The sequence below is a fragment of the Macaca thibetana genome, chromosome 1, assembly GCF_024542745.1.
Source record: "Macaca thibetana thibetana isolate TM-01 chromosome 1, ASM2454274v1, whole genome shotgun sequence".
Lineage (NCBI taxonomy): Eukaryota > Metazoa > Chordata > Mammalia > Primates > Cercopithecidae > Macaca > Macaca thibetana.
Genome location: NC_065578.1, coordinates 196,946,956 through 196,965,069, shown reverse-complemented (window position 1 = coordinate 196,965,069; position 18,114 = coordinate 196,946,956). Strand labels below are relative to the sequence as shown.

At 44.1% G+C, this 18,114-nt stretch overlaps 1 protein-coding gene across 3 annotated transcripts in view; it reads right to left on the bottom strand.

Annotated features, from left to right (window-relative positions):
• Positions 1-18,114, bottom strand: part of FAM78B (family with sequence similarity 78 member B) — a 104,029-nt gene that overhangs the window by 9,440 nt on the left and 76,475 nt on the right. For 2 of the 3 annotated variants that reach the window (XM_050768727.1, XM_050768738.1), the window contains exon 2: positions 3,143-3,887. The exons of the other annotated variant lie outside the window; for it this stretch is intronic. In XM_050768727.1, the coding sequence (XP_050624684.1) occupies positions 3,365-3,887 (523 nt within the window). In that variant the 3' untranslated portion in view covers positions 3,143-3,364. Of the gene's footprint in view, positions 1-3,142; positions 3,888-18,114 lie in introns of those variants that run through there. 3 annotated transcript variants of the gene reach the window in all.

Genomic DNA, 18,114 nt, shown 5'->3' with positions numbered 1-18,114 from the left:
ATCTCATGTGAGATGAGATTCAGCAGATGTGCTTGGCTCTTCTTCTGGCTAGGTATGTGGGCTACAGCAATGACCGAGGAATGTCAAGTGCATGCAGTGAAGGGCCCAGATTAAGGGTTCAACCTCAAAACAGCCGTCACAGATAAAGGGAATCTGCAACATTCAAATTTTCTTTTACATAATAGTAACAGGGATTTTCTCTTGTTCTTTAAAGGATGCATCCAATTGTCTCTAGTTTTTAGACTCATTGATTTGTGGGTGAATGGATTAGGGATGATGATAATGTTTTGGTTGCAGACAAGAGGCTGTGGGTCCTTGCTAAGTGTGACCATGTTGTCAGATGAAATTTGGGAGATGGGGCCTTCTTTTGGCTCTTCAGCTGGCTAGGTATACGATTCTGAATAGATGACCTAATTTAATGAGGCCTCAATTTCCTTCGAGATCATGGACTAAAAGATCTCAAAGGACTTGATTAAGAAAACTTAAGACCTGATGAAATGCTTTTTCCTATGGAATTCAAAACTCTTTTGCCACCAAGAAGCCATGTGTTGTGTGTGTCTAAGTCCTGAGACCACCCAACTAAAACTTAAGGCACTAAATGAGCCCCTTTAAACTGATGGCATCTGGCGTCAGGCCCAGGCACTTTGAGGGGAAGGAGGACTGGATGGGAGGGCAGAGGTGACCTCAACAGAGATTTCAAGGTTAATTCTCTCTTGTATGACAGACTTTCATTTGGCAATATCCTGACTAAGCTGAAAGATAATGACCTACAAATCACAGGAAGAAAAGGGGTCATTTCCTTGTAAAACAACAGTAACTTGAAAATAATTGGCCACAGGGCAATAGAGCGTTCTGCCAGGCTGACTTCAGAGCTGAGAGACACAACTGTAGAGTTCACAATGGTATCAATAACAATAATCACAATGTATATGATGCTTTTAACTTTCATAAGCACTTTCCCATTTTTTTTTCATTTTGTCATTACACAATTTCCCAGAAAACTGCTGTGGGGTTCATTTAAAACTCTGAAAAAGTGTGATTTTTCACGGGAAACAAGTCTAGCTAAACATGCTACACCTTGCTTTAGAAATACAGATATGCTTCTGAAAAAGTTATTTGTAAATATAGTTGTGTAAGTCATATAGTATTTTAATGCACTAGGGGAATTTGAAAACATAACTCTTCCATAGCATTTTGTAATGTAAATTCTCATTAATCTGTTGTTACAACTTTGGAGTTTAAAATATCAGGTTTTCGTCAAGTTGGGCCACACGGATTAGATTCTAGGATCAGTATCCACTCCCCAGAATCCCACAGGGGTAGAGTCTAATTCAGTCTGGGGGAGAGATTGCGGCCTGTGGTGTCAGCATGGAAAATAAGCTGCTTTGTGTTTTAGCCATGGAGCTCTTGGGGGCTGCCTTTCCCAATAAAACAAGGAAACATGGGAAGGGACAGAGAATTTCAAATGTAACAGCTGAATTATTTCTAAATGAATGTCTCCAGGTCCTCTGCGAGCCACTGATGTATTATTAACGTGCTGTTATAAATAACTTGCCATCAATAACTAATCTATAACAGAATAGTTGATGGCTGGGGTGTGAGGTTAACACTACATAATTTGGAGCAGATCTGTTAGCACTCTTACGTAAATAAGTACCATCCCCTGGGACTAGAATCTGAAATAAATTACACTAAATTGAATTTTTAATAAAAGTAATAAACCCTCCTGCTTTTTATTCTCTATCCACAAACTCTAGTAGAAGACAGCTCTTTGGAGCCAATCACGAGATTGTAAAACTGCCTTGAACTTCAACTTTCTCCCTCTGAAATTAAGTTAGCAGTGTCTACTTATTAAATCTACAATGACAATGTGAAAATTTTATAATTAGTTTGCATGGAGGGGGTGGTGAACAAGCAAATATATATACAACCATATATATGGTTGAATTACTGAGAATAAAGGGAAAAGTTCTTTTTTTGGAGTGGGGGAGGGGAGGAAGGGTGATTCAAGCTAGAACTGCAAAAATCCTCATTGCAAAGACTGGAAACCCTCAAAAACAAGTTTTATATTGGCCTGATTAAAGTAAACCTGGCCTCTCATCTTTACTGGTTAAATCTTAGCAATACAGGCTTACTTAATATGAGTAGCTTAGATTTTCTTTAAAGGGCTCTAAAGTTAAGCCTTAAGAAATAGTTTCTCACAAATGCTCAAGTTTGAGCTTCTGTGAAACAGAGCTAAAATAAATATATATATAAACATACAGTGTATGTACATACAAAGGCTACAGGTAGATATGTAGGCACTGGTGGCAAATATGCTAGTAATTATGCTATATGCATCCTTCATGTGTGCATGTGTGCATGTGTCTGTGCATACATGTGTCCATTCTATGTGTTCAGATCATTCAAAAACTCAAAAGAAATAGAATGAAAATACTGTTCTTATTTGCTGAAATGTTCTTGAAATCTTACATGGATTCATGGCTTATAATTTTTTAAATATAAATTTAGGGCTAATCATGGGAACAGAATAAGCAGCTGTAAACAACATCACAGTTAGGATTTCACTAAAACATGGACAGAGCCCCAAATATCCTAACTACTGCAGAATACAGGAATTACAAAGCCAAATACTGTGATTAAAAATACTCCGAATAAGCAATCTTTTTGGAAAGAGGTGGGTAGATGGAACTAATGAAGTGTTTCCGTTAGTTCACATCAGCACCTTGGACAGTTCCAAGGAGGCTTTCTCCCTCAGAAAGGAGCAAATATCAATATTTGTCTAGTTTTCTAAGTGTTCATTCATTCCAGTGTGTGTCGATCTGATGATCAAGTAATAAATGCAGAGGTATTAATGTGTAATAAAACCTTATTCTTCCTCTCCCCATCACCCATTCTTTCACCACCCTTTTCCCCAGCACCCTCCAGTCAGACTGCAGGAGTCTGCCTTATGACCACCTGGTGTGGATGTTTTCACTCCTACTTCTTATTGGTTGGGAAGGAGCATTTGCCACAGGCACTGTTTAATTTTGTTTCCATCCCCTGCATCTCACAGGAAAGAAATGGTCAATAGTTCAGATAAAAGAATCATCCTGGTCAGCTCCAAAATATGGCTACTTGCATGGTAATCACAGCAAGTCTGTCAAATCAGTGATTTTTTTATTCCTAAGAGGAAGGGATTTTTCCTAAGGATTATGGTTCTACCACCCAAGGAGCAGCCCTACTCTTCAAAAGTGGCTGCAAAGGCTGGCAAACCAAGAGGTCTGCTTTGGCTCAGAAACTCAGTTTGGCTCCTGCCACCCCTGGCACCCTCACTGCATGTCTCAGAGGCATGTGATCCACACACAATCAGGCCAGTCTGCTTCTACTTAGGAGGGATCACAACCAGAGGTGGCCCCCGCTTGGGCCTCCACATGAGGACCTGGGCATCATTGGCATTGGGTTTCACTAGTGCGTTAGGGGGGATGGGTTCCATCCGGCTCAGGATCCGGGGCTGCTCCTGCTGAGTCCTGCCCACCAGCCGGGCCCGCTGCCCCAAGAGCTGAAGAGGGTCCACCTCAATGTCCACCCTCATCCTCCACTTGATGGTCTGCAGAATGATCTTCTCCTTTGTGGTAGTGTTCATGGCCACCAGCCAGGTCGTGAAACTTTGGTCTCTCTTGATTCTTGTGAGCAGCGGCACATTGCTGTCGCTCACAGGCACTGCCCATGTCACACTGGGGTAGAAGTTGTCATTCATGCTGACGGAGAACCTGGAGATCTTGTTGGTGGGGCCAACCAGGGTCACAGTTTCTGTGGTGTTCCCGTACCAAGGGTAGCTCACCCCATCTGAGTCACTGATGGCTTTTACTCTCCCTTCCCTCAAGTCAGGCAGTTCCCAGCTTGACCTGGCAAAGCAGAAGACATGCACAAGAAAAGAAGAGGCTGAATGAATTTTTCAAAAGCTGGAGAGGTGCTCACTGCTTACTAACATAGTCAACTTGGGCAAAATGAGAAGTTCACAGGGGAATTCAGGTCAAAAAGTTCTATGCTGTGCTGTTTCAGGATTAAACGAGAACAAACCAAAATAAAAATAACAAAGCCATGCCAAAACAAGTTAAACACAACCATGGCTGACCCAGTTGAGAACAGGAAGCTCAAAGAGGCAGTTGTGAGACCACAAAGAGACATCAACTAGTTAAATGATAGTAGTCAGCAATTTAGAGGAATTCCATTACAAGAACCACTTTCTTGGAAATATGAGTGTAAGATTTGTTTTTTGGGAAGAAACAATGGTTGAAATTCGATGTACTTGGAAGGCAGTATCTGGTGGAAAGAAGGGCAAAAGGAGGCAAAATTAAAGGTTATATTAATTTCTTACGAAATCACAGTAATAGAATTTCTACTCAACAAAGAGGGTTGTTTAAATCCTAGGCATCAACCAATTCATCACTTAGGCACAGAAAGTCATAACATGAGGAAATAATGGTCATCTTCTGGAAAACCACCTGAAAGTGAAAGTTGTTCTACAGGTTGGCATAAACTCTAATGCACTGCCCTCCCATTGCCTTCCAGTTCAGCCTAGAAGCCTCATAGTTTAGTTTGGCAAACTTGCCATTTAGCACCTACCTACTCCTGGCTGCCTCTGACCTTGTACAGAAGGAGGAACCAGTGTCTCTCCCCACTGCTGTAGACTGTTGCTAATAATAATTGCTGATACTTATTGAGTGTTACTCTATTCCGACCATTGTGCTAAGTACATCATCTCAGTTAATATTCAAAATACTCCACAAGATAAATAAATTTTTATTTCCATTTAACACATGACAGGAGGGAGGCTTAAAGATGTTAAGGTACATGAAAAAGGTCCTACAGAGGGCAAGAGGTGAAGCTGGGAGTTGCCTGACTTCAAAGTCCATGATTTTGACCACTAAATCATACTGCCTCCCAAAGTGCCCTTACACAGTGCTGGAGAGAGCAGAGCAGAGAGGACTCAGGCTGTCCAATGAGTTAGCAGCTCCAGGACCAGTCACGGAGAACTGGACTGGACCCAAATAAGGGCAGAACTCTAGTCAGCAGAGTCTGATTATGCATTCTTCATATTTTCACTCTGGGGACCAGGGAAGGTGCTTGGTAATAATGCACTAGAATTTAATAATTAAAGAAATGTGACTGCTTTATTCATCAGCTAAGAAGTAGTCATCTTGTCTGATATAAAGTTCTTCCTCCTATGAAGTGACAGAAGATCCTGCAGGGTTTTATACAAGTGGTCTAAAAGGGAGTTGCATTGTCAAGCTGGTGCTGATTAATATCTCAGCATTCTTTACTGTCACATGGGGACACGGAGACACTAACTACTGCCTCCTACTGACCCCTCATAGTACCTCCTAGGCCAGTCAGCCCCAGCCTGAAGTGAAGGGAGGGCTTGGCTGCCTGGGGAGGAGGTAAGCCCACAGCTGCAAGAGCCTTTTCTCTTGTCATGCCCTTGGTAACTGCTGGGAATAATTGCAGTGTATCATGGTTGGCAAACACTAAGTAAGGAACTGACCTGATGCAGAAAGTCAGAGAGAGCTCATTTTGCTACATATGCTTTTGAAGCTGGGGGTAGGAGCGCCCAGGTAATTCTATGCCATTTCTTACTGTACAAAAGGGAGTATATGTTATTTGAGTGGGTCAGAAGTTGGGTAGAGACCCAATCTGCTCATTGGGTTCATGAAATAACCATACTGGAGTCGGTTTCATGCCCCCATGCAAAGGGCTAAGACAATTCTTCAGTCACAATACATCTATTTTCTGTGTTGCCTAAATCTTGTTTTTCATTTTGGTTGTAACCAGTCCCTGCTGGCCTTTGATTTCCTCCTTAGAATTGGAGGGCAAGCATTCCCAGCAGTGGCAGACTGTTCTTGCCCTCCCACCCTACACACTGGGTTTACTGTGGCATATTGCCTGGGGAATTTGGTTTTGAGTGGATGAACTTTTGATATTGTTACAACACAGTCCTTTTCAGGACTGGCTATCTTGCTAGTAGATTCAGTGACTTTATCTATAGAGTCTTTATAGTTCTCATATTTTTGCCTCCTGTCTTCCTGCCCAGAGCTGTGTGAACAGAGACTTGGGCCCAGGGTCTGCAAGTCAGTCTTGTAAGACAAATCATAAAACTTAGTTTGGTCCCAGGTTTTTTTGGGGAAAAAAAAAAAAACAAAACAAACAAACAGAGATAATACAATAAAGACACACTCTTGTGGCTCTCTCAGGAGGGAAGGAAAAGACCTTTTTCTTGGAGGAGTTTCTGGAACAGAGAAATATAAACAGACTTCTTAATCATCACATCAGAACAAACACATCTGGCCACATGTAGTCATTGGAGAATAGTGACATTGGAGGCTACACTTTAGTTTCAAACACACTGCTGTTACTTCTGCAACTGTGCTTTTGGGAATTCCTCAGGTCAGAGGCATGTTCTCCTCCATAGCCCTAGGGAATTAGGATTACATCATTAAGGGATGGTTTGATTTTGGAAACAGCCAAAATTCATTATGACTTAAGTCTAGTGAATAGGGAGCTGCTTTAGATTTGAAAAATACCAAATTTTTCCTTTATGAAAAATAGATACTAATGTACACCCCAAGGCAGTGACCTTCCCTTCTTCCCTCCCTTCCTTTCTCTCTCTCTCTTTTCTTCTTTTTTCCAAAAAGAGAGTTATGTCTATAAAATGCATGACTGGTTTATGTGGCTGATAAAATGTCTTTGGTCATGGTTTTTTGAGAAGTCTCTGAAAAGTTCCAAGAACAGTAGCACTATTTGAGTCACTCAATGACCATTTAAGGGGATTACTTTGAATGGAATGCCGGAGGCATTTCAAACTCCATATGGCTCAAACTGAACTCATCATTTCCACCATAAATCAAGCCGTCTTCCCCTGTCTGTGCTGCAGGGGGTGGCCCACTGCTCACCCAATCTTCCAGGTCAGAAGTAAGGGCCATCTTTGGCTCTTCCCACACCCTCCCCTAGGCTGCCACAGTGACTGTATCACTGCATCCTGTGAATTTTGTCCCATAGTGATGCTTGACTTTATCTCCTTTTCCCCATCCAACTCTTACTGCCTTCACTTAATCCAAGCCCTCAGCATCTCTTACCTGGTCTACTGTAATGGCGCATAACTTGTCTCTTTGCATCCAACTCTGGTCCCTCTCAAATCCATCTTTTAGGCTGCCCAAGTGTTCAAACATGCAAATCTGATCATGCTCTTTCTAAACATAAAATCCTTCCAAGGCTTTTCTATACGGACATCGCTGGCATCACCCACAGGGTAAAATTCAAGTTCCTTAACAGGACATACATGGCTCTCCATCATCTGGCCTCCCCATCCCCACACACCATGCGTCTCACTTCCACTGCTGTGCCCTGTGCCTATGCTGTTCCTCCTCCTATTCAATTTCCACTGTATCGAACTACTCATCCTCTGAGAATCACCACATGTATCACCTCCTCCATGAAGCCTTCTCTTCCGTGTACCCATAGATATATCTACATCTACAGGTGTCAGATTATATTATAAGGATTTATGTGTCTTTCCCATTAGATTATAGGTTTCTTGAGGCTTGGAATTAAGACTTATTTTTGAATAATTAGTGTCTTGCACATTGCTGGCACATAAAACAATATTTATTAAAAGAATGAATACTTTATTTGAATTATTTTCATGACTATATTCCTGGAGCTTGGTAGAACTTGTATACAACAAAATGTTTTATTACAGTTTTATACTTTACATATTTACTCACCTTTAAAAAAATCTAACATCTACTATTCATTTAGAATCTATTTATTACAATAGTATCATGCCTTGCACTGAAAGTTGCTTATCCTTAAAAGGAGGAGGCACACTTAAATGAAGCTAAATGAATTAGTGAATATGAATGTATTTTAGTGACTACTCATGCCATCATATACCTACATATAAAAATGAGTGTCAGAGACGCCAAGTGATACAGCAATTCGGAGACATCGACAACCATGCAGGCTACAGCAGGGGAAAAGCTTTGTGAAGGAAATGGGATATGAACACTTTGGAATAGAGACAGGCATTCCAGGTGGGAGACTGCGTCATAGGCTAAAGTGTGATATCAAGCATGGATGTGGCGTGTCCAGGAAACAGAGAACACTGGGAAGAGTGAAGACACTGCTGGGGCGCAGGGTACTATCGGTTTGTGGAGCACCTTCAAAAATGGATTTAGGTACTTGGGCTGTATCCTAGAGGTGGTGAGACTTTTGCTCAGGAGAGTTAACTGCAAGGAAGAGTAATGAAAAAAGTAGGATTAGAGGGCTAAAGGGAGGGAACGAGGATGTTTAGGAGCTTCTGCAACACTGCACGTGATCTTTAATGATGGCTTCATCTAGACTGGTGGCTGAGAAAATGGACAGGTGTCACATATAAGAAATATTACAAAGGTAGATTCTCCAAGGTTTGGTAACCAATTGCCTGTTAGAGACAAAAGAAGACAAAGAAAAACAATCACTCAGAAGAGGCAAGTATGGCTGACTCTGTGTGTGTGTGTGTGTGTGTGTGTGTGTGTGTGTGTGTGTGTGTAAATCATTCACAGAAGTAACAAGGTTGTGGTCTCACTGTCCCTGACATTTTACACCCATCCCTGAACCGATCACAATGGTATTTCAAGGTGTAGTACCTGACTCCTGCATTAGAGCATGAGGATGGTGAGGAAAGGGTCGTTACTTGTCTTTGTATCCTTTGTCTGGAGCATGGTGTCTGGCACATGATGCATACTTACTAATCTTGTTTCTCTTTATATCTCATTATTTCTTTTTCATTGTCCTTTGCTGGTTCTGCCTCATCTATCAACCTTTTAACATTGGAGGGCCCCAGGGCTTAGGCTTTGGTCTTCTCTTTTCTATCTATTTGCATTTCCTTGGTGATCTCATCTGGTCTCATGATTTTAAGTACCATCTGCACTGTGACAACTTCCAAATTTGTATCTCTAGGCTGGATTGCTCCCTTGAGCTCCAAATCCATATATTCACCTGCCCACTTGCCAAAAACTTTGGAGTCACTCTTGGCCACTCTCTCACATTCCACATGCTACCTATCAGCAAATCCTGTGGATGCGATCAAAATATATCTAGAATTCAACTCCTTCCCACTACCCCCATCACCATGACACCGGTCCAAGCTAGAGTTGTCTCTCTTAGATTACTGCAGTGGCCTTCTAACTGGTCTCCTTGCTAATTACTCAACTTTGCTTCCCTGGTCTATTGTCAACATGGCAGCCACAGTGATCTTGTTAAATATTTGTAAAATCGTGTCACTTTCCTGCTCAAAACATTTCCATGCCTCCTAAAGCACTCAGGAACAGTTCAGCTACTTAAAATGGCTTATGTGGCCCTATATGATCCAGTTCCCTATTTCCTCTCTGATTGTATCTCCTTTTCTCTCCCTCTTGCGCATTCTGGCCTCTGTGCTGTTCACTGAACATGCCAAATAAACTCCCACCTGAGGGCCTTTGCACTTACTGTTCATTTCACCTGGAGCAATATTCCCTTGGATATCTGAAAGGCTCGCTCCCTTGCCTCCCTCATTCCTGGCTCCAATACCATGTTCTCACTGCAATCTTTCCTAACCACCATATTTAAAATTGCAACCTCCTGCCCCAGTGCTCCCCATCCCCCATCTCTGCTTTATTTTTTCTCCATAGTACCTTCTAATACACTATAACTCACTTATTTTGCTAACAGTCCGTCTCCCCTCATCCCACTCTCCAAATACTATCCCTAAGAAGGCAAGGATTTTATGTATTTTATTCACTGCTATATCTCCAGTACCTAGAACAGTGCTGGAAAAATAGAAGGAGTTCAAAATTATTTGTTGAATAAATATCAAATTGATCTGAAGTGAAAGATGAGTGGAGACCATGAATTTCAATTTGGACACTACTATCTTTGTGGAATTGACTAAATAGGCTGACACTGTGTCTGTGAGTTATTGCAAAGTTGGGTCCAGAGCTTAGAAGAAAGTCAGGGCTAGGGATGTAAATTTGGCAACCATCTGCATGGAGAGGATCAGGTGCTGGGTGAGCTCTTTGAGGATGACAGACCTGTCACATGGCCAGAGACAAAGAAAAGTATAAAAAGCAAAGGAATAGCCAGCAAAAAAGGAGAATTAATTTCCAAAGTCAAGAATTTCAGGGAGTCAGCAGTGTCAAAAGTCACAGAAATTGAAGAGAAAAAGCCATTCAACTTGTTAATTCTCAAGACAGCAGTAAAGATATGCTGGTGGAAGTCATTCTGCAAGGGAATTAACAAGCACAAGAAAAAAAGGAGAAGTGGGCAACAAAGGGGAGAAGAGAGATGAAGTAGAGAGCTGGTCCAGCATCATGGCTGAAAGCAGCATTCTGGAGCCAGACTGCTTAGGCCTGTAAACCTAGTGCTACAGTTGTGTGAACTTTCCATACCATTTTCCCCATCTAAGAAATAAGGAATAAAGATGATACTTACTTGATGTACTTGGTGTGAGAATTAAATAAGATAATGAATGGGAAGTACTTAGCACAGCTAAATACTTTCATGTGTAAAACAGGAAGAAAAATAACTCCAAGTCTCCCTACATCTCAGAACTATTACAGAAATCAAATGAAGTGATGATGTAGGAGGAAATGCTTTGTAAACTACAACACATGATCTCTCTCTCTCTCTATATATATTTTTATATATTTATATATTTTATATATATTATATTAAAAATATATTATATATATATTTTGATATGGAGTCTCGCTCTGTTTCCAGGCTGGAGTGCAGTGGCACGATCTTGGCTCACTGCAACCCCCGCCTCTTGGATTCAAGCGATTCTCCTGCCTCAGGCTCCCGAGCAGCTGGGACTACAGGCGTGTGCCACCACACCCAACTAATTTTTGTATTTTAGTAGAGACGGGGTTTCACCATGTTAGCCAGGATGGTCTCATCTCCTGACCTGGTGATCCGCCTGCCTCGGTCTCCCAAAGTGCTGGGATTACAGGCGTGAGCCACTGCGCCCAGACGTCAACATGAGTGATTATCTAATTCCCTTCCTTCTCCTACAATCCTTCTCCTCACTGTGATAAACAGTGTTTTTGCTTGAGACAATCAGCCATTGACCCAAAGCTCACAGCTAACGGACTTGCCAATGGGCCTAATAATGAAAATATCGATTATTGCAACCTTCATGCTTTCTGCATCCCATTTTTAGAAGAAAGAGGCAAATCTCAATCAAATATCATGTTAAGCATTTCATTCAAATAAGGAGTCCATGGGTTTAGGTCAAGACTCCACTCAGACCCAACAAATTCCCCCATTGCCTTTGAGGGGCAGAGCAACCTCTCTGAGAACCCCACTTTGCTCCCCCTGAAGCCCTGCAGTCACTGGGGAGTCTGGAGAGAAGCTGGCAGCAACATTCTTGGAGGCAGGGAGTGGGCAGTTGTGCAGGGACTCTCTGATACTAATGTCCCCTGATGCGGTGTGGGATAGGAGTTAGGGGGAACCACACATGGAAGACTGATGGTTTCAAGTCTAGAGAGCTTCTAGGGAAGGCTTTGAAATCTGGGGCAGTACTACCCTTAGACCCAGGTGAGAGGAGCCCTGGCCTGGCCTTACATGTTTTTTTTTTTTTTTTTTTTTTTTTTCTTTAGAGATAGGGTCTCACTCTGTCACCCAGGCTAGAGCACAGTGGCACAATCATAGCTAACTGCAGCCTTGAACTCCTGGGCTCAAGCGATCCTCCCGCCTCAGCCTCTGGAGTAGCTGGGACTATAGGCATGCACCACCATGCCCAGCTAATTTTAAACCATTTTAAAAGAGATGGAGTTTTGCTATGTTACCCAGGCTGGTCTTGACTTCCTGGCCTCCAGTGATCCTCCCGCCTCCGCCCCCTGAGTTGCTGGGATTACAGGCATCAACCACTGTGTCTGGATGGCCTCACCCTTTGAAGGGACCCACTCTGGTATCTTCTGGCCATGCTCTTTCACACTGGGTAAGAAGTCTGTGGGGCTGAGAGGATGTGCCCCTCCTTCCAGAACACTCTCTGGGTACCTAGGATCTCAACATTTCCAGCCCACACGCCCCTAAACATGCCTCTAGAGTCTATTCAGGCCTTTTCCCTGTCCTGTCTTTCCAAGGGCAGTCCAGTCCACTGTGTATGCACTTTTGGGCCCAAGGGGTGGCCAGAGGGTGGCTGTTTGTTGGGGGTATGCATGGAGTTTGGGACCATGTGTTTGTTGGGTGCCCACATGCATGTGTGTGATGGAACATCTCTTTCAACAGGGTAGAGAGCCAGAGGTGGGAGGGGAAGTGGGTGGGGCTAGGGGTTGAAGGTCACTTGTTCCTATGCTGCTAGGTTCTGGCACAAAACTTTGAGGAGTCCAAGAATCCTAAATTTGAACATAGCCTTCAGGTTTTTATAAAAGGCATAGTTGTCTAGGTAGGAGGATAGAACTTACTTGATTCAGCCCTCTGTTAGTCTGACCTATAACTTATAAATATTGAGAAATATGGCACCCAGACCTTTGTATTCTTACTCTGAAGCCTCAAATGTTAGGGATGGGCAGAGCTGGAAGATCTAGATGCACAGTTCTGGAACCCAGGACAGTTCCAATCTGGAATATTTTCCTTTTGTTATGTGTGGTTTCACTGATGCTTGTTTAGCCATAACATGCACAAAGCACCCTTACAACCAGAATCACATGTACTTTGTACATCAATTGCATGAGGTGGGCATCATTCTATTTTCCACTATGCAGTAGGGAACCTGCTCAAGATCTTTCAGCTAGGGAGGGGTAGAACTGAGCTGTGATTCAGAATCAGGTCTGTGATTAGAATCAAGGTCTGATTCTAAACACACGCTTTCTCATGCTGCCTCCCTGGTACAAAATTAAGAGTCCAAAAGCTCTGAAAAACAATAAAAGTCATGGATGAGATTAGCTGATACATACTGCTATGACCATGCCAGTTGTTAAAATATTGAAACATTTTTGGAACAATTGCTAAACGACCCCTCTTGCTCCCCGTAATGCCTTCTCTTTGGCCACCCAGGTTCCTCCTCAGCTACCCACCACCACGTCTCCAAAAATTAATCAACTAAAGGGTTAACACAGGCACAGCTGGGGATCTCCAAGACAGGCTCTGGTTCTAAGGCTGAGTATATTAATAGTTCTGATAACATCACCTTGATCATAGCTCACACTTAACCTGAATGCCAGGCACTGTCCTGAGAGTTTGTGGTCTAACCACTATGTTCAGTCTGCTCTTTAAAGGAATCCTGACTACTGTGTTAACTTTACTGCACTTAGAGGGTGGGAAAAGAGGATTCTGCCTTTTCTCTTCATCTTCAGGGCTGGAACCTAAGGTGCTACTATGTGGGTATGTGGAAAGTTTAGTTAGAGAGAGCACCACACCCTGAGCACACTGAGGCTTCCAAAGCTCCATCTAATGTGACAGAGAGCAATGTGCTCCCGGTCATGTGAGTCTCATGTTCCGTGTCACTGCTCACTTTGCAGCAACTTTCTCCTCTCAACCCCTCCACAGGAGCAGCTGGAAATAATGGGACAGTGAAGAGAGAGGAGGCACAGAGCAGGTGGGGAATGGTGTAGGGCCAGGCCCCTGTTACCTGAGCAGCCACCTGGCCCCTGAGACCAATTTCCAGCCCTGGCTCTGGCAGAGGTCCTGATTCTCAGATGCTTTGCAACCATGATTACAGAGTTAAGTGTTAAAATTAGGATTTTCCTCATTCTGCACTGTTTATATCAGACTCCAAGCAGCCTGTAAATACTCCCCTCCCACTTTCCCCTCCGCCCGCTTCCTTTCTGACCACATCCTTTTCTTTTTGGCGCACGGGGAAGCATTTTTTCCTATTGCAGAAAAGATCATTTTCAGTGTTTTCCAAGAGTCATCAGTGCGGAGAGAGGCTTCATGTTTGTTACTACCCTTGCGTTCGGTTTAGTGAGTTCTTCCAGCATTGGAGACATCTTCTCACTGTGTATTTAACCTTCACCATGTGGAGGTCAGGTCACCTTGTGCCCTCTAAGTTGCTCCAGCTGGGTTCTCGGAGTCCTTTGCTGACTTGTTTCTATTTGACAGCCCTGAGGTCTGGGGTCAGTGGCCAGTTTTCTAGGTCACATCTGAAAATGGTTGACTTCTGACTCCAATTCTGAGTTTCTTGGGGCAAAGTACCTTATCCCACACAGAGAAGCAGTGTTTGCTAACACCTGCAGAGCGCCGTGCAGCCCCAGGCTGTGTCCCTTACAAGGGTTATGTCCTCTGGCCACACAGCAAGCCCTTTTGGCTCCTTACCAGTCACTGGGCCTTGTGCTAGGCCCAGTGGTGTTTGTTCTCCATCCTGAAGGAGGTCACAGCCCACCCGAGGTGACAGGTCAGATACCCTCCCACAGGAGTAAGGCCCTGCTTATGCCAGGCTCTGGGGGTGCCAAGAGGAAGCAGAGGAAACGGCCTGGGGGTAGAGGTCAGCAGGCCTCTTAGGGGAAATGGGGCTGCAGTGGGACCCCAAAAGATGAGGGGAAATCGATGTGGGTGGCATTCCAGGTGGCGAGCATGGAGACCTGCCTGTCCCTCACCATGCCCCAATCCTTATCTGCTCTTGGACCAACATGTTTCTCCACTATGCCTCTGGAATATGGCCAGAATTCGTCTCTTCTAACCCCATGGCCACCAGCCTGCTCCAAGCCATTTCTCCTCTATCTGGGACCATGCAGGTCCTCTCCTCACTGGGGCGCTGCTTCCAAGCTTGTGCTGCCCCTACAAGCCACGAATGTGGTTTTTATAAGATGTACATCAGGCCATGTCTCATCTCTGGAAAATTCCACGATGGTTTTCTACTGCATTCAAATGTCCATGTTTCCTTATTTGCCCCACCAGTTCTCCATCCTCATTCATCCTCACTCCCTCCCTCCTGGCTCTCTAGATTCCAGCAACTTGAACTGTTCTCATTTTTCAACAAGATAAGCTTCCTCCCACTGGACTTGTTGGACCTTTGGATTTGCTGTTCCCTTTGCCCAGGACCATTTTCTTTCAGTTCTTTACATCCTGGACTCCTTTTGTTTTTCTGAAAATAGAAAAAGAGTCTCACTACCTTCCCAGGCTGGTCTTGAACTCCTAGGCTCAAATGATCTTCCTGCCTCAACCCCTACAAAGTGTTGGGATTATGGGCATGAGCCACCACCCTTGGCTCCCTTTCATCCTCAACTTGCAGCTCCAGGTCACCTTCTGAGAGTGGCTTCCAAATGCATACACATTTCAGTGTGCTGATTTGCTTGTGTCTATGCCAGTTTTTCACTAGACTGCATGCATTCTGAGGACAGGCTTTGTTGTATTTTCAGTACCTCCAGAAAAGCCCAGAACAGGTGCTTCCTTCAAGCAGCACAATGAATGGGGCAAGTGTTTCTGGAAGAGCAGGCAGGGCTGGCTGTCAGGTGAGTTCAAGGGAGCTGCAGAGGGAGTAAGATGGGGAAGCCTCTTCTGGAGTCTAGGGGAGAGTCCCACGTGACAACAGAAGGGATGAGTCCCATGTGACAGCAGAAGGGACTGAATACAGATACATTGGAACAAGTGTCCCTGGGGCTCCTGGCAAGGTGCTGAGTGCCTTTCCTCAGACAGCTTGCATTAAATATGAGCCCACCTAAGCTGGGAGAGGATATAGGGGCTGGGTGGTGGTGTTGAGGGGCATGAGGATGCAACACACATTCAATCCAGCCCATGGCAGTAGACTGTACCGTCTACTTCCAGCCCTTGAAGCTAGACAAATGGCAGGTAGAGGAGATGGGGAGTGGATGTGTTTTTTCCTTCCTATTTTGGAATTCTGCTATTATAGGCAGAACCTTAGTTAACCTGAGAAAAGACATTACTGGGTGGATACACCAAAATGTGAAAAGTGGTTATCTATAGTTGTGGGACTATACGAGTTTTCTCTTTATTTTTGTGTATATTCTCATTTAAAAAGTTAATTTGTCTTTATTCTGTACTAAAAAGGAATGAGTTACCTCACAGAATTGCACAGAATGAATGTGAAGCATTTCGGGGAAGGAGAGAGAAGGAGGTAGGGGAAGAGTGTGGGGTGGGACTCCCAAGACCTGTATGCAAATCTGGATGTTACCACCTGCTGACCATGTGGCCTTGGACAAATCACTAAGCCGCTTTGGGCTTCCATTTCTTAAGTGAATGGGGATAATAACAAAACCTACTCTGTAGGTTTTCCTTTTTTTTTTTTTTTTTTGAGATGGAGTTTTGCTCTTTCACCCAGGCTGGTGTGCGGTGGTACAATCTCGGCTCACTGCAACCTCTGCCTCTTGGGTTCAAGCACTTCTCCTGCCTCAGTCTCCCGAGTAGCTAGGACTACAGGTGTGTACCATCACGCCCAGTTGACTTCTGTATTTTTAGTAGAGATGGGTTTCACCATGTTGGCCAGGATGGTCTCAATCTCTTGACCTCATGATCTGCCTGCCTTGGCATCCCAAAGTGCTGGGATTACAGGTGTGAGCCACCATGCCCGGCCTTTTTTTTTTTTTAAATGAGAACCCTATGAAAAATAATCTATATCATGCCTTCCTGGCACATAACAGGTCACAAATGAGAACTGTTATTATGGTATTGCTCATTCAAAAAGGACGTTGGCTGGCTGGGACCTGAGCTACTTCAAAGAGTAGGATGCATTTCCTCGCTTTATGCAAGTGAGAACTGAGTATTTCCCTTCCATCCTGACAAGGGAACAGGAGGGTAGATGGTCACACTTCATTTACATAATAAGGACATTGAAGTAGAGAAATGACTAATTCATGGCATGCACCAAGAAAGATGCACATCCACAGATAGTATTCTTTTCACAAAGGGCACCTACTTTGTTCTTCACATTGCGTTAGGTTTTGTGGATAACAGAGGATGTAGAAACCACACACACACACACACATACACACATACTCTCTCTCTCTCCTTCTCTCTCTCTCTCTCTCTGTATATAAGTTCATCTGGTGAGGGTCTCAAGTCTAAAAATATCTGCCCTGGAAGCTACCAGCCTAGATGCCCTTTCTGGGATGACTTTTGGGCTGCAATGTGAGCCCTTTCACCTTTAATTTCCTCATCTATAAAACGGAGTAGAATAAACAACCTCATGGATAAGGATATATCCAGCTCCTATAATCTCTGACCAAAGACCTCAGTCCTTGTGCTGATGGCGAATGGGATTTTCAGGGCCACAAGGGACGAGTTATGGTTTCAGAAGAGAGAAATGTGGTTATTCCCAAGGGATGAGTTGCTCCTCCCAGAATACAGGACACCACACAACTGGTTCTCCCTGGGCTGTAAGGCTCCCAGGGATTCAGAGTGGCTTCCCTGTACCCGAGTCCACATCTACTCTTCTATCAGGTTCCAGCTCCTCCTGATTGAGTTGTCGTGACAACACCTGCAGCTGGGGAAGGACTACAGCTCTTGAGCCCTGCTGGATGTCTGACTTGCTGCTTGTCAAGCTTGCCACCTGCGCATCAGGTGGTGGAAGTGGGGCACCACTCCTGCCTGCACATGGCCTGGATTCCAGCCCCACAGCCTGGCCTACCTTGGTGCCTGGACCTGGAGTCTGGAATCTTGTAGGTCCTGTGGCTATAAAAGGCCTTAACACTGTGAACACCTAATGCCTTTTAATTTTTTTCCCTTTGTGCCTGGGCACTGACAGAGAAGGTGTGGTGCACTTCTTTCTTTTTACCTTATTTGTCAAGTAAGATTCCTAGTATGGAATCTTCTGGTGGATCCCTGGAAGAGGAGCTCTTGGGGCCCTCCGCCATTTACCCTGTCTTGGTTAACTGACACAGTTTGGCAATGCATGCTCATCTCATGGACTGTTTTAGCACAGAACATGTGCAGTTTTAACTGTTACTTGTAAAGACAGGACTAGTTTTTTTGTGGCTGAATCTAATGGCAGCACATGCATCTGATGGAGATAATGAACACTGAGCATAGTTGGCTGGGGACCCTGGGCAGCTCAGGGGAAGGAGGGCCACGGTGCCATCCCTTCCCATCTGGACCTAAAGCTGATGTGTTAGCTTTGGAGACTGGGGTCAGAACTCAAGATCTCTTCAGATCTTTTGGCCC